The sequence below is a fragment of the Falco biarmicus genome, chromosome 2 (assembly GCF_023638135.1).
Source record: "Falco biarmicus isolate bFalBia1 chromosome 2, bFalBia1.pri, whole genome shotgun sequence".
Classification (NCBI taxonomy): domain Eukaryota; kingdom Metazoa; phylum Chordata; class Aves; order Falconiformes; family Falconidae; genus Falco; species Falco biarmicus.
Window position 1 is genome coordinate 19,618,579 of NC_079289.1, and position 19,951 is coordinate 19,638,529.

The 19,951-nt window shown below is 41.2% G+C and overlaps 1 protein-coding gene across 6 annotated transcripts; it reads right to left on the reverse strand.

Moving 5' to 3' along the window:
* Positions 1 to 17: 17 nt before the first annotated feature.
* CENPJ (centromere protein J) lies at positions 18 to 18,359 on the reverse strand. 6 transcript variants are annotated; one of them, XM_056328997.1, is made up of 17 exons: positions 18,212 to 18,359; positions 16,205 to 16,714; positions 14,043 to 14,166; positions 13,045 to 13,278; positions 11,711 to 11,855; positions 10,054 to 10,159; positions 8,153 to 9,767; positions 6,563 to 6,695; positions 5,540 to 5,705; positions 4,320 to 4,559; positions 3,608 to 3,707; positions 2,562 to 2,656; positions 1,744 to 1,842; positions 1,492 to 1,632; positions 1,294 to 1,378; positions 1,079 to 1,199; positions 18 to 441 (listed from the first exon to the last, which is right to left on the reverse strand). In XM_056328997.1, exons 2-17 carry the CDS (start codon positions 16,625 to 16,627, stop codon positions 249 to 251), a joined length of 4,020 nt encoding a protein of 1,339 aa, XP_056184972.1. In that variant the 5' UTR covers positions 16,628 to 16,714; positions 18,212 to 18,359; the 3' UTR covers positions 18 to 248. The 6 variants fall into 6 exon arrangements, with proteins under 6 accessions (XP_056184972.1, XP_056184968.1, XP_056184971.1 ...); XM_056328993.1 differs by having other exon boundaries at positions 2,559 to 2,656; positions 18,212 to 18,356; XM_056328996.1 differs by lacking the exon at positions 18,212 to 18,359 and adding an exon at positions 18,125 to 18,192 and having other exon boundaries at positions 2,559 to 2,656.
* Positions 18,360 to 19,951: the final 1,592 nt, after the last annotated feature.

A 19,951-nucleotide genomic window follows, 5' to 3' on the forward strand; every position in this document is an offset into this window, starting at 1 on the left:
TTCAGTGACAGCCAATGTAAAAACCACCTTTTAATCCACACATGACAGAACACTGAATCAATAAACTAACACAGAAATAGAGAAAAATTTAAAAAAATCTCTGATGCAGTAACACTCACTGAAAAATAAATTTCAAGAAAAGTATAAACAATATATACACAACAAGCTTAAAGGGGTTTCGCCTCTTGTTTACAGGAATGTACATTATTTTTGCTGATGTGCTAACACTTCAACAGTTTTGACATTACCTACACCTTAGTGTCCATGATAATATTACCATCCTTGTCCTTTACTCTTATTCTGCCAGAGGTGTACTTTGTTTCTTGCTGTCCATTCAAGTACACAGTCTTGACAGTACCATCTGGATACTCCCGTCTCTTGAACTGTGATGTGTGTAGTTCTCTCTGGCCATTAGTGAATTCTATCGTTTTGCTTCCATCTCTGCATTAAATAGATGTATGTAAGTATTAAAAAAAAAAAAACCAAACCAAACCAACATTGTAAGGACCATACATAGGCTTAAGCTTAATCTCAAGACATTAAATATGCAAGGATTAAATGAAGATAGAATAAAAAAAATACACTATTTATGAAAAGGCTGTTTTGTTAAAAATCAGCCCAGCTGGCTGGTACTCAAAAACCTGTTCAAGCAAAACTGACGTGACAACTTTATACTTGAGAGACTCTGCTGCACTTTCTCTGCACTGTCTATTGCTGCAACAGTCCCAAGACAAGTTTAAAACAATGTTTTGAGCACTCCCAGTTATCAGCTGTTGGTCAGACCTGCTTGCCACATCACCTAGGTTCTCACGTCTTGTCTAGAATTACATACAAATCAGTGAAAGCTCTCAGGTTAGGGTATAAGAAAATACTCACAGGCATTCAAGTTTTTATGTCCACAAAAAAATATATCAAAATTTCAAACAGTAAATGCACATTCACAGTACAGCACAGTCAAGTGTAAACTTAGAGGAACAGACCTCTATAGTATATAGTGACCATATACTGCCTCTGTCACTGAGCGCTGACTGCTCCTTCCCCACCAACAGGCTAGGGTACCTGGAAGGCCAAGGCTTACCGCTGAATACGAACAATAGTACCATCTGGAAAGATACTTTCTTCTTGCCCATCCGTAAATAAATTTTTAATTGTTTGATCAGGGAAGGTAATTTCTTTCTTGCCATCAGGATAATGCTTCTCTGAAATGTATTTTGAGACAGCATGCTTATTACATAAATACAGGTACATACATATGGGCAGCAGTTTTGAGGGTTGGTTGGGTTGGATGATTACCTATTTGTCCATTTGAGAACTGCAAGACCTCTAACCCATCAGAGTACGTAGTATGTGTAGTCTTAGCATCAGCATAATAATAAATCTGCAGAAAAAGGTTCAGATTTAATGTAACACAAGAAATTTTATATGTGTGTGTACACATGTGCATATAAATTAAGTATTTATGGGAAAACACAAAAGATACAGGATACATACCACTGTTTGATCAGGCATAACCTGCTTCACATCCCCATTGAAGAAGGTTATAGTTACGGTCTTCCCATCAGAGCCCACTTTTTTCCATGTCCCATTAGGGAAAAATATGAGGTGACAGCCATTTTTCAAAAACTTTTCAACCTAAAGAACACATTATAGAGAGGTCAGTATTAAGCCATCACACTCACATCCTCATTCGTCTTTCTCAACAGCTGTCTTCTGGAACTGCAGGGTGCTGAGCTCTCATTTTACCTTTCCATCAGGATAAGCAGTTTCTCTCTGTATCTCTTCACTGTCTGTACAGGCAGGTCCAGATGGCAGTGACACACAGGCTTCATTAGGAGAGGTGTCCTGAAATGACAGTAATCTAAGCATAAACCCAAATGAAGCTTTGTCTTTATACCTTTTTTTTTTTCCCCTTAGGCTGACAGGTATTTTAGGAAATTAAAGAGTATCAGGGAAGGAACACAAGTATAGGAAGGCACAAACACAATCTGGGGTTTATGCATCTCCTATTATCATTCAACTGGTAAGACAGACTGCAGTAATTGTTCATCTGTGGTCAGCTGCAGTCTGGACTAAAGTGGAATTCACTGATGTGTTGTGGCATAGTGCTCAACTGCCTTTAATCATCCACATCAAAGTATGAAACAGTGGATGAAGTTTCATGAAGTCTGAATGCTACCTACAGCAATTAATGTAAGAATTAATTCAGCTGTTTACAAGATTCTTGCACGGTTGCCCTACATGGAGCATATAAATATCCGTCTTCTTTTCCTCTCTCAAAAGGTAAAAACATTTCGCAAATTTCAAGGGAGCAGGAGGTTATTCTTTTCTTTCCTCAGACAAAGAATGTTGCAACTACTAGACACAGGTAAAACACCCTGCACTGACTAATACTACATAGCTGTTCTCTGGTATGAAAATAAAATTGCAGTTTAAGAACATAAAGTGAGTCAACAGCTTCACCAGTCACCCCCCAGATACTAATTTAAGTACAAGTAACTATTGTCTTATTTTAGGCTTTTTCCTTCCCCTTAAAAACCAGATCAGGATCCCACACTTACTACCATAAAAGTCCTAGAAGAATCCTCTAGTGGTGTCGTTGTCTCAGAGTTGCTTCTGTCACTAGCAAGTCCTGATGCAGGTGTTCTAGAAAGCTTTCCTACTCGGATACATGTAATACAGTTAATTTGGACAGTGAAACTGAAGTAGGCAGGTGTTATATATGAGGTCAAGCTGTACAGCAAAGCATCTACATCTCTTAAGTGCATTAGAAACTGAAAGCAGTACATCTGTGAAAAGCTGGCGTAAACCAGCTGCCTTAGGTATGTCATTGCTTCATGTGTCTGCAAGAAGCTACAACTGAAGATTCATTGCAACAGGCCTAACACTTGCACTTGCTCTCCTATTTCATCTCTGGATTTACAAAGGATTCCCACAGCTCCCCTGCCCCAGGATCTAGACAGCATTATTAGTTATGCCTTATAACTAATACAACCTGTTAACAGGAACTGACTGGCAAACCTTTCCCATGTCTCTCCTAGCGTGCCAGAAAGATTAGCAAACTAAAACCAGCACGGGCTTCGATTCTGGAACGTACTCCTCTAACAGATAACACGATGGTTGCCTGAGCTGTCAGAGGTGTCAAAAAAGTACCCTCCAGTTACTTTCCATATGTGATTATTCATTAGAAAGAGGTACAGCTGCCAACAGGATTTGCTCCTAGCTGTGAACAAGGAACGCCTGCTCCGGCATTGCCCATAGGATTACAGATCCCGGTAACAGAAGGTTCCAAAAAGACACAGCAGTTCCAGTGCTATCAACATAGTCATCTAATCGGCGCCTGCAGCTTGGAGAGCATCAATGATGGGTGCCATTGGGGATTACAGAACTCAGCTTCCGGTACGCTCCTGACCACCAAACATGACCAGAAGCATTTTTGCTCTGAGAATGGTCTCATCACAGCTTTCTCCAGAATCTTAACCCTGCAAGGTATTTATCCATATGCTTAAGTCCATTACAACTATTCTCTATCCCCTTTCGAGGTGGTGATGCACTCTTTTTAATACAAGAAAAAATGCACATTAAGAATTACCTGATTGGACAAACATACCTTTCGCCTGTGAACAGCTTTTGCCATTTATCTTGCTGCACTTCTGTACTGGAAGAAGTGGAGGTGCGGTTTGACTTTTTGGACCTCTGTTTGGTAGATACTAGAAGAAAGGAAGTTATTTGTGGTTTACGGGGCATTTATTCATAACTGTTCATACAGCAGCAGCAAAATTTATAAGCCATGTGACATGAAATTTACTGGAAGCTTTCCTCACAAGCTACATTTTTGAGATTTAGCAGAAGGGCCTGTGTGACGTTAGCCCAAGCTGTACTTTGGAATTCTTCCGCTGTCTGCTGCCTCGCTACCAACAACTGCAGAATGTTGATTTGGTACCAGCAATCCAATATAATAGTTAACAGTTTCAAAACTAAGTATGACTGCTTTAGCCAATGATACACTGCCTGGTTTGCCTGGCTGATCCTTACGGTGCAGAGGTTCACAGGTTAAATCCCACCTATGATTTTTCTCTTACAGTTGTATTATTTTGAATTTCTAAGATGATTTCCTCAACAAAATGAATGCTGCCTGTTGTGAGCACTCATAGTTGGAGGGAATGTGACATTAACACAATTCTGCATCTGTCACCACTAGTGGAATCCCAAGATCAGCAAATTAAACATTTAAGTTGTAGCTATCGGATTCCAAGTTTATGATCCAAAACTCAAAGAGTATTCACACAGAAGAATTTAAAACACCAAGATTAGTAACGTACAGATTCTGCTCTTTTTAGAGTCGGCCCAGAATTTTCTGTTTTCCTCCTGCTTCCAGCAGATTCCACCTTCTTCCAGGCTTCTAGACGAAACCTCTCCATAATTTTGATTTCCTCTTTTAGGTCCATATTCTCATTTACTAAAGCTTCTATTCGATCTTTCAGGCGTCGATGGGTGGTTGACCATTTTACCTCTTTTTGTTTTAAATCTTCCTGTAACTCTGCAATCTGCTGTTTTAAAGCCTTAGAAAAATACACATTTATAAATTAAAGAGGTTTCATTTTTAAATATATTAAAAAATACTAATATTCTAATAGAAATACAAGTACACAAAAAACCGTACAAGAGTGGGAAAAGATCAGCTTGATGGGGCAGAGGGTGAAAGGTAAGAGTAGTTTTCTTCCCTGAAATAGATATTATTTACTTCAGACTACCAACTTTATAAGCTCAGCTTCAATCACAGGAAGTATCTTTACTGACTTCTTGACATCCTTTACACTTAATACATTGGCCAGTACAAATCCACCCGAGACAGAAACATCAAATCTTTAAGGCTACCCTTGAGAGGTTCCTTCAAAATAGAAAAATTGGGGGGACACAAGCACATAACACACATGTAAATCTGCCTAGCTAGTTATAGCAAATGTTCCTTCAGCCTGCTGAAAGAGGGAAAATTGTAGGGAATAGGGAGGGAAATCCATGCATGATGTTTATATGACTTGTCTGTACATCTCATATACCATACATCCCGACAATGAAGGAACAACCAGATCTTCTTTCTTACATGTCTGATAGCTAAACACCTACAAGTAATAACAAAACGTAACTCTGAAAACTAATCACTACATTTAATGTACAACAGTTATAGACAGAATAAAACACAAGTACAGTTCTACTTTGCATTTTGATCCACTATCATGAATAAAAACTTACAAAATTACTGTCATTCATACTAAGTTGTATCAAAGTTGAAATCATTCTACCATACTCATGAGCAGTTTCTATTATAGAAACATGACAAAAGTATTTGCTCAAGGGGGTTTGCCTTAAAACCATTAAACAACATCTGGAAGACTGTAGTTCGTCCCTCCGTTAGTTCCCTAGTAACAGTTCCCACCCTGAAATCACTTGCAACCCTTCAATCAAATTAGAATTCAGTTCTTGACTGCCTTTAAATGAATTTACGTGTTCCCGTGTGGACTAGAATAATATATTTTTGTACCTGAATTTCATCACGTTCTTTTTTATCTGGAATTGCTCTAGCTTCTGTGGTATATTTTTCAAAAACTTTACGCTCCTTTTGCAGTTTTTTGATTTCCTTTTTTTTATATTCTTCTATTTCAGCCAGTTCTTGGGCTTTCTGCTGTTGAAAGTCTGCAATTTCTTTCCTATAATTATGAAACAAAGTTGTAGTTTTAGCCCAAAATGACTTACAATCTGGATTTTAAGGAAGAAAATAAAGAGTCTGAATTTTGCGGTCATTTATTCCAAACCAGCATGTTACCCTCAAGAAGACTTAACCATAAATAGTATTAGTTATTTAAGGAGTAAGAATTGTCACACAGTTAAGTGTTTGAAGTCCAGCAATTTCCATTTTTAGATCATCTAGTCACAAAAGTTATCCTGAATTTAACAAAGCTTTTGCTAAAATCTTCCAACATTCTTCAAAGCAGTAGAACACCACTGCCCCAAAAGTACCAGGGAAAAGAATCTGCTGACAGCAGGAGACGACAAATCAAAACATCATCCAGTGACATGATGCTGTTTCCAAAAAAAACAAAACAGACTTTGGTAGCAATAGGTATGCCACATTTTAGTCACCAGAGATAATTATTCTGCTCTATATGTCACTTACAAGTCCCCCAGTTCAAATAAAAATATTCTTAGTTTGTACACACCAACATCCGATCCAAAGGAAAAGCATCAATCATGTTAGCATAAAGATCAGTTCTGAAAGACGAATTTAGGGCTGTGTTATCACTCAGAACAGAAGTATACAAATTCTCCAAGTATAGCCTTTCAGGATATCATATTAAACTAGTAGGGGTTCTTAATATTATAATTTGTGTGTGAGTAATAATTACAGTTTAATATATACATAGAGCAACAACCAGTTCTGGACCTATGTCTCCACTATAACCAAAATACGTCAATAATTTACCTGTGCTGTTGGTAACTGGACATTACAATAGTCTGCAACATACTATGTAAGTGAATGCACCAAAACATTTTAACTGAAAATTACCTGATACTTGCCAAGGCATGTTCTCTTTCTTCACGGAGTTTAGTTAGAGTTGCGTTTTCAGCTCTGAATCTCTCTATTTCAGTTTCCAGTTCAGTGAGTCTCTCTCTCAGTACCTGGGATGGAACAGTCTTTCCTGTCAAAGAACAGCCAGATGCAAGTTATCGTAAGTGCCATCTCTAAGACTGAAGTAAACAATTATCATGCACCAGTTAAATAAATAAATCAAGTTATACTATTTTAGATATAGCAATAGTATTGCAAAAATTTCTACTATTCAAATCACACAGAAGTGACACTGTAAAGCACTCTGCACCGTTTAGTGAAGTACCTCAAATACCGAGTACATTATCATCCTTGTAGAACTAAATATGTATTAGGAATTGGAATGTGAAGGGCTTCATGTCAAGCTAGAGAAATTAAATGAAGGTATAAGGGCCAAGCATCAAACAGGACAGTTTATGGTTCTAGGTTTTTTTTAAGTTTTATTCAACACCAAAGCCTGCTCACAGCCATCACTAATCTGAAATCTATTGCAAAGCTGATAATGGGATTCGTGGCCTTTTTTTTCCATCCGTTTCCTGTTCAGTCACTACTTAACACTCCCAGAATTTTAATAGTCTGCTTCTGAGTATGCAACAGAAGAGCCTAAATACTGATACTGCAGTGTAGGTAGTTGCCTCATTCACCCTTAAATGCTGTGAGATTCAATAAAAAACCAGCACCCTAGCCCTCTTCCTGCAAACATCATCTAGCAGGCACGTCTAGACAACCCTACAAAATCAATTCTGCACAAAACAATAAGCAGAAGTAGCTGCTTTCATGTGAACTTCTCATAAAAACCTAAACAAAATCCTCAACATTCACTGGAGCAGAGTTTGAAACCAAGAGCTCACCACCTAAGAGAGAAAAGATTTCAGTCCTAGGCCATGCCACCCTGATCTCACTGAACAACTGCATTTTTCATGATCTCACATAAACGCATAAAAGCTTCAACAGGAGCTTTAGAGGAGTCCTTCCTGGCTATGACTACACGGTCAAAATCAGCTTGGGCAAAGCAGAAAAGTGAATCCATGTTTCCCATATTGCACATGAATTCTCTAGATACTGTACTACTGTTGGAAAATACGGACAGGGCTGCTGCCTCCTTATATTTTATAAGAGGAAGAAGCTAACCTAACAGTGCACGGCATTACCCTGCTCTGGTACAAACGTAGCGGAAAGGGAGGTACCGCTTCATTTTCGGCATGCCTTTGGTACTTCCCTTCATTTAGAAACAGTGACCCAGAAGCTCCAGATCAAGTTAGTCCAATGAGCTGGCCTGACAGAAAACTAGCCTCCAGGAAAGAAAAAAATTAGAAAAATAAAATAAATGAAACTTTCACTGATTGTACTCATCCTGCAAGCTACGTAATTGTTAGATCAGACATCAGACATGCAACCAGGAGAGGAGATGAAAGGTGAGAAGAGAGCCATTTCCTGCAGCAGAAGTCTGTACTTACACCCTTTGGTGTAATGTCAGGTTGCAGCTTAGGTGTTAGAAGGAAAGACTTGTAATATGTCTTCATTTCCTACCAGTTGCTGTTCTCTCACCTCCTGGCTCCTGTTCCACATTTGATTTGATTTCACGCTCTGAATGACAGCCTGCCTTCTGTTTTGGTTTCAGTGAAAGGAACAGCTTCATCATCAGGTTTGATGCGGGAGGTCCATTTGAATCAGTGTCCACTGCAGACTCTTCGGATATTTCATCTCCTCTCTTTGACGCAACTTTCCTCTTTATTACCTTATCTGGGACAGTTGTGTCATTCTTACTGGAAAAGTCCATCTGTAAAGGTTTTTTAGTGTATTTTTCAGGTAAATCACTGTTAACATCAGTTTCATCCAGGTCACTCCATGTTCTTTCATCATCAAACTCAAACTTATTCCTACTTATACAAGACATGTTTTTCTGATGGTCTGAAGCTTTTAGAATCTTTTGCTTTAACAGTGCACTGCAATCTTTGTCTGACAAGCCACCGTCACCATCTCCATTTTTGCTTTCTTTGCTGATGTCTGTAACAGAACCCCCATAATCAAAAAATTCTGGATCACTTTCCCTATGGCTTATAACGGATGTCCTTGCATCTTCATTTTCATGCTTTAATGTGGTCTCAAATTCACTCTCAGAATCTGTAGTAGTATCACCACTGCCTTCACCCTTATCTTCATTTACAATCCACTGATTACTTTTTAAAGCAGGAGCTGCTGTCATAGAAGAAGCTGAAAATATTACACTGTCTGTTTTATTCAATGGATCCTTCATTCTAAAAGCTGTTCCTGAATTTGAGACTGTATGCATGACTGCTCTATCATTTATATTTCCCTGTATCATACAGTCTGCTTTTCTATTTTCCTTATTTGTAAGTTCAGCAGCCAGTGCCTTTACTTGCTGCTGTTTTACCTTGATAGGGGTAGAAGACATTCTACGGCCTTTTAAAGTCTGCTGATCTTGAGCTAAGATCCTTTGCACAAATGAAGAATTACTTGAGAAAGATATTTCATCTGCAGCTTGTTCTAGAAACAAAAATTCATCTAATTCTAGATTCTCTTTTTCTTTTTCTTTTTCCCAGTTTTCCAGCTTATTCTGAAATGAAACTTCAAAAGACAGTTCTGAATCTTTTACAGGGTTACCTACAGGACATTTAGAATTAGAAAAGGCACTGGCCAGCTCACAAGGCAACTGAGGTTTTTCTGTGCCAGGTAATTTTTTTCGGATTTTGCCAATGTTAAACTTATCAAATCCTACTAAGTTCTCTTTATTTTCTACTTTGTTGTTAATTTCTGATGGGAAAGAATCTTTCATCTGTCCATCATGATTTTTTCCTGGTTGCATTCTTGTTTCTATATTTTTTCCATTGTGATTCCTGAGTACCAGGGTCTTCTGAATAGGACAATGTTTTGCTTTATCAGCATGGTTATATTTTTTACACTGTGCTAAAGGGTTCTCAGGAACCAGTTCTTTGCCAGGAGGCACGGTTTTCTTCTGTATTTGTGATCCATCTACTTTAGTAACATTTCTGTCGTCTGAAGCCTTTTGTTGAAGTTTTGGGGTGTTTCTTCCAGGTTTTGTAATATTAGATTTGGCATTAGTGAATCTTGTTAAGCCTTCTCCTCTTTTCAGGAAGGGTCGCTTGATCACTGGTTTTTGAACAGCTGATCCATTTGTCCTCTGAAAAGGGGTAAGGAAAAAGTCAAACATAAAATGTTACACAGTTTCAAGATTTCTTCAAATAAACCCCACGTATGACTAGGAGTTTATACACTACATTTCTACTGGGTTTCTAAAGACATCTTAAACAAGTGAAGTATTTGAGGCTTACTGTTTCATTTTAAGAACGTGAATATTGCATTCAGTGGTAGCTGTTGATGTTAGAATCTTCCTTGTACATTTTTAAAGCACCTATCACATCTTGGAACAACACATAAAGAACAATAAAGTTAAAAATACAAATAACCTGTAACTTCTGGGTTTGCTCCCGACGCTGCTCTTCTAGTTTTATCTGTTCTTCCAGGAATTCTTCAAATGTCTGTTTCTTTTCCTGAATCGCAGCTTTAATAGGTCTAGTATAATTAAAAAAAAAAAAAGGAAAAGGAAAAGATCAGATCTTACATTTCTATATAAAATAACTGTGTTTAACATCACTGCTATTCAAAAACCTAAGGTGCAGTTACATAGAAGATGACAAATTATGAGGTACTTCTATCATTAAGTGTCAAAGTTAATCTAATAAATGCATTGTGACACTAGCCGTTTATCCTTTGAGAAATGGTTTAATCAAATCCTTGCTATAGTTAATATACGTATCTAAAAAGATACTGTATGCAGGTTTTGGCTGTTTCTTCTTTCATTGGTTTTCTCAAGGACCCTTTCTTCTGCTCAGGTCACCAAACTTTCACTTGTATTTTAGGCAAACTGCCCATTTCTACAGCACCACCTTCCCACTCTGTAACGCTACTGAGATGGTGTTCCTTATCTCCCCTTTCACACTACTCCTCCTTTACAGGAGTACTGGGTCTGGCTGGCATGGAGTGAGCTTTCTTCAGAGCTGTTCATATGGTACTGTGTTTTGGAGATGTGACTACAATGGTGTTGATAACACACCAATGTTTTAAGCTATAGCGTCAAGCTTTCTTTGGTTTTTCATCCTACTCCCCATCCCCAGGCAGTAGCTGGGGGTGGGCAAGATGCTGAGAGGGGACACAGCCAGAACAGCTGACCTGAATTGACCAAAGGGCTATTCCATGCTGTATGACACCATGTTCAGCAGTAAAAACCAAGGACTTGGTCTTCCAAAAGTAGCTGTTGGTCAGAGACCAAGCGGGCAGCCATCTGCTTGCAGGAGGTGGATGGTGACTGCCTGTGCATCACCTGGGTTTCCCCACCACCACCCCCTTTCCTTTACTTACTAAACTGTTTTTATCTCAACCCACACATTCTTTCAAGTTTGCTCCTCTGATACCCTCTCCCATTCCATTCTGGTGGACAGAGTGAGCAAGCAACCAGGTGGGTGCTTAGCTGCTGGCTGGGCTCAACCCACCACAGCCTGGAATGAGGATTTCTCAGATTTCTGATGACCTGGCAGAAAAGGCAGAGCTTTAAAACAATGCCAACCACTACTAATTCTATCAACTCCATAAACAAAGCCTTTACCACACTCAAGAAAGCTTCTGCCACAAACACTATTATTACTTCTTAGCCATATACAGACATTTAAACAAACATAACTTCTGGTAGTAAAAAGTCACAGCCTTACACTCCTCCTTCACGTTACTACTTTCACCACCTAACAACGGATAAGTTGTAATAAATCAGATTGGGAACAGCAATTATAACTGCTTATATCCTAAGCTATACTAAAACAGGCTTCTAAATTATCATTACCCCCAGGCTGCACACACCTTTTCAGCCAATACACATCACATCTTTCACGGCCATAAGCAATTTCAAGTCAGAGCCTCTCTTACTACAGGTCTCCGTAGTACCTAGCAAAATGGAATCCTTGGTTGAGAAAGCTACACATATTGAGAATATCAGACTCTTTCAATCAGGACTCAGAACTGAGCCAAACTTGTGTTATTTGACAAAAATTGCATAATAATGGTCTGAATTACCTTTCCTCTGTATCAGTCCACAAATGTTTTCCTCTGCTGGAATTCTCAGAGAGATCTGCATTTTTCACACATAAAGGATCAATGTGATCATCATCACTCTCCATTAATATTTCCATCTTTTGTTCTGGACACCACATGTTTTTTCCTATGAAATTAATAAAATGTTTTTTTTTTCCTCCCCAACAACAAGTCACTCTTCAGCTCATACTTCAAGCAGCATTCAGGTCCGATTAAAACAAGAAGGGAGCTTCATGGTAATGTAGTCTGGATTCCTGCATAAAATAGTCCTAGGATTTCCCCAAATTAATCCTTACTTGAATTTGAGCTTTGTTTTTAAAAGAACATCCAATTATGCATTAAAAATCTTCCACAGACCTTAAATAACTTATTCTGATTGTTCATCTTCTTTGCTACTGTTAATTTATGGCATAAAAATAAAAATAACTGAACAAATTTGGGTGCCTGTTGTACTGAAGAGCTCTCCTACCAAGCTTCTGTCTCCCACACATATACGTATAAATTAAGATCAATTTATCCTGTCACATTCTCTTAAACCAAACTGATTAAAAACTTTCAAGCTGGCATGAAGTATGACGAAATGCAATTTCATACCTTTTCCCTGAAACCCCTTCAGGTTAATAAGGTTTAACTTTACTAAATTGCTAGATTCAAACCAAAACCACTATTCCAGTCATAGCAGCAGAGTAGTCATGCTGGTGCCAGTGGTAAAAGTGGGAAGAGGTGGAAAGATGAAGAATTTCAGTGCATTGCTTCTGATGTACAAGTAATTTTTAGTCATATGGTGCACCCTTGTCAGCCCATCTTGATTCCTAATTCCAGGTCAGGTACTAAGCCTCACAACAGAGCTGGTCTGAAGACATTCTGTATCCCTGAACAGATTGTTATTCTCCATTTGCCATGTGAAGACGTGGCTACACCTCAGTTCAAACAATTCAGCTATCCAATACCTGTAGTTATTTGCTATTTTCCCAGTCTTCATCACATATATAAGCTTTCGCAGTCATATTTTTTTCCTAAAATAGACAAGCATTTCACATAAGACAGAAGAACTTGATTTTTGTCTCATGCTGCTTTTAACAGAACTCAAGTGGACATCAACAGGAACACTCTTGAGGTCTGTAAGCTGTCAGTAAACCAACCAACAAGCCAAGTAAACCAACACTTGTATAAAATCTTCACAGTAAGTAGTAGAAAATTATGTTCACTAACTACAAGCGGAAAAAAACCCATCACACACCATGTTATCTAACCAGTAATGTATTTGTCACCCTTGTTTTTCAAACAATTCTACGTTTTCAGAGACACACTCAGACCTTGTTTCTCACAGGCAGACATTCCTGAGAGACTGTTCTTCAAAGATGAGGTGTGTTCTTTGTTGTCTAACTTTTGTAAAAAATCACTGTCTTGTGTATGTGGAGAAACAATTGAAGTGTAAGTTCTGCCTTCAAGGACATTCTGATACCCAGATGATGGTAATCGGCGTAAAGTTGTTAAGCCCGCCGAATGCCCGGGTCTTAGCTGTTGACTTTCAGCCACTACAGTATACCCTTGAAGGAAAAGAAAAAAAAAGGCTGTGTCATTGTGTTTGTATTACCACACCACTGTTCCACAGGAGAACAGAAATGGCACTGAAGGGCAAGACTGATCACCCAGCCTCCATCGTTATGTTACATATCAAAAATAAGTGATTAGGCAATCTGGATTTTGTTCTCATAAACTAAGCCCTAAATTCCTTTTCTCAGGCAGAATGAAAGAAAGATAATAATTTAAGTCAGGTTGGACTAATGCTGCCAACAGGAGAAAATACCCCTGCTCAGCTCTCAAAGCTTTTTCCAGCCCAGCACTGTCCCCTCCCTTTGCACACAGCAAACAAGACTGGAAAACTGTTACAAGCATTTGTTTTTAAATACAAATCATCTCCCTAGTCCAGTTCATCACCTGAATAAATCTGCACTGCATGAGCACAAACACGGAGGGACCCCTGCATTTGGATATGTGAGAAACAGCTAATCGGAAAGGAAAGCAACTGTTTGTTTTACACTGTCTTTTATATGTAAAATATGTTCTTCAAAACGAGGGTTCCCATCATGGTGCACATCAAGTTACAATTGCAGTTGTCAGTTTAGAAAAACAAGACAGTATTCCTTCTACAGCAGTACTCAATTTCCATCACTGAAGTGATGCAGCATTTTGACTAATCAAGTAGTCTTAGATCAAGAACACTGAATACACCATCAGATTTTAACTGGAAAATGGGATCAAATTCTTCAGTTTACTCAAAGCATGTCCTACGCTTTCTTTCTCAACTTACCAAGAACTGCTGTCTGGCCAGATACCATACTAAGCAGCTTCTGCTGCTCTTCCATTAGCCTCTGAAGTTGCTCCATCTGTTGTTTCTTTAACTGTTCCTGCTTCTGTTGTTGCAATTCCTTCAGCTTTCCAAACAAAAAAATACACATATTACAGAGGCTAGGTTTACTTAGAATGTAACCACAGGATTAGTGTTGTCAAGACAAAAGGTATTTCTTGTTTTAAAGATGTTCCATTGTGTAAGTGTTGCATGAAGGAAATTAAGAATTTTTCTACCTATGAATACACATGCTATTTCCAGTTTGCCCTATTAACAGTTCCACTAGTCTTTAATTATGAGGCTATCTGATAATGATAGCCTCATAAAATCTACAAACAGTAGGAATCAGAACACTCAGTTCTACTGCATGGGAAAAACACTCAAATTCTGCTCTTTTAATGTGAACTTCTATTATGCTGTGTTTTTATTAAAATGTGAAATACTTCAAATTAAAGCTTTAGAGACAGGGAGGTGGGGGAGTGTCTCTTGCTCCCAGATCTCAGTTACAGTGAACACTACTGATAAAAAGTACCAAGAAAAAAAGAGCATCAAATATTAAGGCTCATGAAGCTGCCTGAAAAAAAAGAAAAAAAATTAAACTACTGATTAAATTCAGTCACGCAGTCCTCATTTTCTTGTGTAGCAGGAGTCCCTGGCCCTGTCTCAAGACCAGCCTCAAGGGCCGTATGGAGGCAGGGCATTGCTGTGGTTTGGTTGGGTGCAGAATGGGTGGCAGGCCTCTGTGCCCATCTCTGTATCTTCAACACACACATATGCGCTAGTTCCAGCTCTTCCAAAGGAAAGACAGGAGGCCTGATTAAATCCTTCCACAGAATAACAACTGGACCACACCTGTCATCCAACAGGTAAGAAAAAAATTCTCTTGAATTTCCCTTGTAGTCCCTTAACATTCCAATGAAAACAGAAGACACTATGCAAGTAGAAGCTGTCAGCTAACGATCAAGATCCAAAGATCATCTAAAGTCTCATCTCCAAAACCCCTTCACTTATTAAAGAAATCATGCTTCTACTAGTTCTGATAATGACAGCCTCATAAAAACAAACTGAAAAAAAATCTCGTACTTCCAAAACTATGCTCACCACTACAAGCATCAGTTTTATTTTATTAGAACACATTAGACTGTCAATAACTTTTGAAGACAGGAGACAATAATCCCTCTTAAGATACAGTTAAACCAGCTACTATCTGTCATTTAGCCACTGTTTGATACTGCTGACAATACTGAAGGAGTGAATAAATATTTTCCTATCCTGTAAAATACAGGAAAAAACTTACAGCACCAGATAAGTTGTGGAAACCTACTCTAGATTTCTCCCTCTATCCACTGGAGTGAACAGACATAAGGATAGGTGCTAGCAAAATAGACAAGGAGGTGAGCAACTTCATCCGTAACAGCAAGATCTACTGAAGTGCTGCTGAACAATTCCAGCTAAGGCAATTTGTGTCTAGTAATTGGGAAGAGCTACAAGCAAAGGTATAGCCAGTTACACTGGATTAACTGACATGCATTGGGGAAAAAAACAGTAACATCACAGCATTGTAATTCCAGGCCTTTTTGTCCCACTGTCTTGGATATTTCCTCACTCACATTCAGTACTACCATCTCTCTTCATCTAAACAGAGTCAGGTATATGGGTGTACACACCTCCTTTGAGAACTAACTGAAGGTGTTACTATAGATACAAGAGCATAAAACTTCACCATGTTGTGAACATCTGCGGTGGAAGTACTACCACCATAATGACTGGCACCCCATTTCTGCAGCTTCCAGTGAAGAAACAAAGCAACATTGTAAAACTGTGTGCACCTTTCCGGGTAAAACGATTTTGAGAACAAGTACACTGCCACCAAATGCAATTTCATTTTAAACTGGAACCTGTGCCAGCTGGAAACATCAGAAGTTAGACTCAGTAACTGCACATCATGAGGAGGCCATCAACTTTTACTCACACCTAGCTATGACTTAGGACTTGCTCTTTAAGCTTTCTGTGTTCTATGTATTGCAAAGAGTCTGTTCCCTCCCAGGTATGACAAATCACATGCAGGAACAAAAAAAACCAAACCTTAATGCATCTATGTCAACGAATTCTAAGATTTTTACCTGTTCAAGCTTTTGTAAGAGTGGATCGCTGTGAGCAGATTTATTCTGACCATCCACTTCACCGTGGACAAAGTCTGTTTTAGAGGTTTCTAGGTTACATGCTGCTGCTGCTGGAAAAGGTGTTTCAGTAGTACACTGCTGAAGCATGCGAGAGCTGCCAGACTCTTCACACAAGGAGTCATCGCTTACAGAACAACTGTCTGAAAGATGCAACACTTCAGCAGGGAAAGCTGTGATGTTGTCAGGTCCAGATAACAAGTCTTCTGTGTTGATTTTCAAACCAGTAAAACTAGGATCTAATAAGACTCCAGCACGGGAACTATCGGACATCCAATGTGCAACGAAGTTTTGTTCACTACCCGGATCTTCAACAGCGGGCATCTTTACATTGTATTCCTTTGTTTGCTGGTGTAGCATTAACATAACAATATTGTGTTGTGTAGGGTTAGGACAGCATAACTTTCAAAGTTCCAAGTATTTTGGTATGGAATTATTACCTACTTTTAGCACCTAGAAATTAAGCAAATAAACAAAATAAGAAATCTACAAGAACAGATTTTAGTAAAAGAGTGTTACTCTCTGATAATCAACCTAGTGTATTTATAAAAATAAGTCACAATCTACTTCTCCCTTGGCAATAGAAGCAATTTGGACAACAAATAAATGCTTTCTGTGCAGGAAATCAACATAATCCAACTTCTAATCTTAATATTTATTTGAGTGTGGCTAATATTATCCCAAATATTATAAAGCTGTGTATAATATTCTCCTTAGGGGTACAGTGAGAGATTCAGAATTTTTGTTTTAAGTGCCTGCAACCAAAGAAGAGAGGTGATTTGAGGAGCAGAAAGAGAGATTTCCCACACAGGACCTTCATATTAATGCAAAGTTTCAAATATGTCCACCTAAATACAAACATTTTACTGCACATATGTCAATGCAGCACTTGTAATTTCCATGTCTTCCTTAGTTTCTCACGTAGAAACTCTACAACCACGCTGCCTGTTAGCTTCTTTCTCCCAACCAGCCTCTTTTAAAATCCATCCGAAGTTTTAAGACTGCAAAAGTTCCAGTGATAACCAAATTCCTACATAAGCATCACAAAACATGAATGCGTTGTGGCAGGTAGGAGACCCAAAGCAACTCCCTTACTTAGGAAGAAAAAGTGCCAGCGCTGATGATGATGGTGATGACGATGAAGTGGCAGCAAGAGCCTGACCCCTCCGCCTTGCCACCTCCAACTAGTCCCAGGGCAACCAACCTCGGCCCGTGCACACGGGAATACCGAGGAAAGAAGGGGCTGGGGACGAAGGAGTGGCAGCCACAGCGGCCCAGGCTCAGCAGTCCCGTCTATCAGGAAATAACTCCTAAAAGCTTCCTCCTTGCCAGGCGGACAGCTCACGCCAGCTCTCCGTTCATTCTCCCGCTGTAAAAAGGCTTACAGTTCCAAACGCTGGTTGAAGGCGCAGCCAGGAGGAACAGCAAAATTCCCCGTAGATAAATGTGCTTCGCCTGCCCTCTGTTCTGAGGCGCCACTGGAAGGTCCCCAGGGCGCTACGCGCAGACCCCCGCGCCGCCCAGCCCGAGCCCCCGGGCTCACGCGCCGTTTCTCCCGCCGCGCGAGGCAGCCCGCCGGGGCGAAGCGTCCCCCACAGCCCACGGGCAGCAGCACCTCCCTCCGCGCCGACCCAAGGGGCTGGCAGGGCTGACGCTGACCCGTCCCGGGAAGGCGAGGAGGGACGAAGGGATCCCCGGGAAGGTGGCCGGTGGGGCGAGGAGCACAGCCGCGTTCCTCAGCCGGGCCGAGAGGCCAAGCCCGGCGCCTGCCTCCCCCCCGCGGACGCGGACACCGGCCTAGCCGGCAGCACCGCGACGCCCTCACGGCCCCGCAGCACCCGCGCCGCGACCCCCCGCAGGTACCGGGGCGGCAGCACCGGCACGGCTCCTCAGGCCGCTTCCGCAGCAACGCTCCGCTCTGACCGCTACCCCTCTGCTTCTATTACAAACCTGCCGCCATCGCACAGCCTCCCGGCGCCACAGGCTGCGCCCCGCCCCGGCGCCGAGCATGCCGAGGGGTGTAGTCCCAAGCCGCCGCCTTCCCCTCCCAGTTGCGAGGCGGTTCTGCGGAGCTCGAACTACAGCTCCCAGGCGCCTCAGCGGCGAAACGGCCGTTAACGAGCACCGACAGCGCCGCGAAGAAGGGCGCCTGCAGCCACTGCTGCCCTGACTCCCGCCCGCAGCGGCGGCGGGGATCCCTCCGGGCAGCCGGGCTTGCCCCTCGCCCCTGAAGGCGGCCAGCAGGTGGAGGCGGCTCCCGGGTCCTCCGCCGGTGGCCCTTTAGGGAGCCGGGTTTCTCCTGGGGCAGCGCCGTTGCCGAAGGGCCGTTCCCGCGCAGCGCGCCCCGGCGGCGGCGGCCCCAGCGCGGTGGTGAGGAGATGCCGCCCCGCTCGGCCGCGCGCCAGCCGCTCGCTGTGCGGCGTTCCCTGCAGGGGTGAGGCTCTGGGCTTGTGCGGTTTTTATTGCGGCTGCTTGTACCCTTTTAATCTTTAAATAGCGGCAGTAAGGGCGGAAGGGAAAGATAAATGGGCCAAACCTCCTCCCCTGGCTTTCTGGCGCTCTGTGCTGCAGGCCGCTCTGCGTTAGGGAGCGACGCTCGCGTTTTCCTCCGCCCCAGCGAGCGGCAGGGCACCGCGCCCGGGCACCGGCGGCACGCCGCGGGCCGAGAGCTGTTTCTGCAGCTCTTGCGGCAGGTACAGACCCGAGCTCCAGCCTGTATAACCCAGGGCAGCCCCCTCAGTTGCCTACCGCTAGTTTTACTTTCTGCTGTCACTTTTCGAAGTTCCACAGGGTTCTTTCTGTTAGACGTCCCACCATCTTCCCTGTGCTCTGGTTTTGCCAGGTATGTTGTCTGTGCAGCTGTCCTCTGGCTAGATTCTTTGTTAATAGTGTTAAGCTACTGTGCTAGAAAATACAAGGGTTTGTACTCGTGCTTTATTTAAAGCGCAGCATTGTGTTCAGTCCCTTTAGTAGGACAATACAGTAGAGGTTTGGTTTCAGTTTACCTGCATGCTGAAGGCCTTGCAGGACTGCAGATTGTTCATGGTCTGTTGCTGGATGATAAAAAATTTATTTTTGTCGCCTTCTCTGTGCTAAAAATAGAATTCTTTGCTAACAACGGTGTTGAATTTGTTTAATCATGAAGTACAAGCTTGTGTGCTTGCATGGAATCCTTCTGAGGCTATTCGGGCCTTTAGGATCTCCACCAACGTAAATGGCAATTGTAAGAGTTAAACCAGTGGTAATTGTCATCAGTTCCACTTTGTATAGTTTCCTTATATGGTGCTGCAACAACACAGTATTCCACTTATAAAAGTATTTATCAGTAGTTAATTAATTCTCAACACACAGATTAAATACAATAGCTTTCTATACAGATTGTCAATTTTGGAAATCCTGCCATTCAAAAACAGTAAAGCCAAACACTGCTAAAATTCCTTGAGAGGTTTGGTTCTCTAGGGAAATGGTAGAAGGCTATTACTCAATGGTAGCATTCATCAACAATGACAGAGAATAAAATCTTCACACAAGGGAGAGAAAAGCTGCTGGGGTCAAGACTTTGAACAGGTTTTAGCTAAATTTCCTCTTCTCTGTCAAGTATCCCAAAGTTCACTTGTGCTTTAACAGTGACAATTTCCTCCTCCTCCCAAGTGCGGCGAGGGTTACTGCCCCTTACTGTGCAGTACGCTG

Bases quoted from the DNA above. Each gene is read 5' to 3' on its own strand.
- CENPJ (XM_056328993.1), bottom strand. From the start codon at position 16,627: ATGTTAATGCTACACCAGCAAACAAAGGAATACAATGTAAAGATGCCC. The intron at 9,768-10,053 runs GTTATTTGTATT...ACCCCTTTTCAG, and splicing joins AGCAAACCCAGAAGTTACAG to AGGACAAATGGATCAGCTGT. The intron at 442-1,078 runs GTAAGCCTTGGC...TATTTAATGCAG, and splicing joins ACTATTGTTCGTATTCAGCG to AGATGGAAGCAAAACGATAG.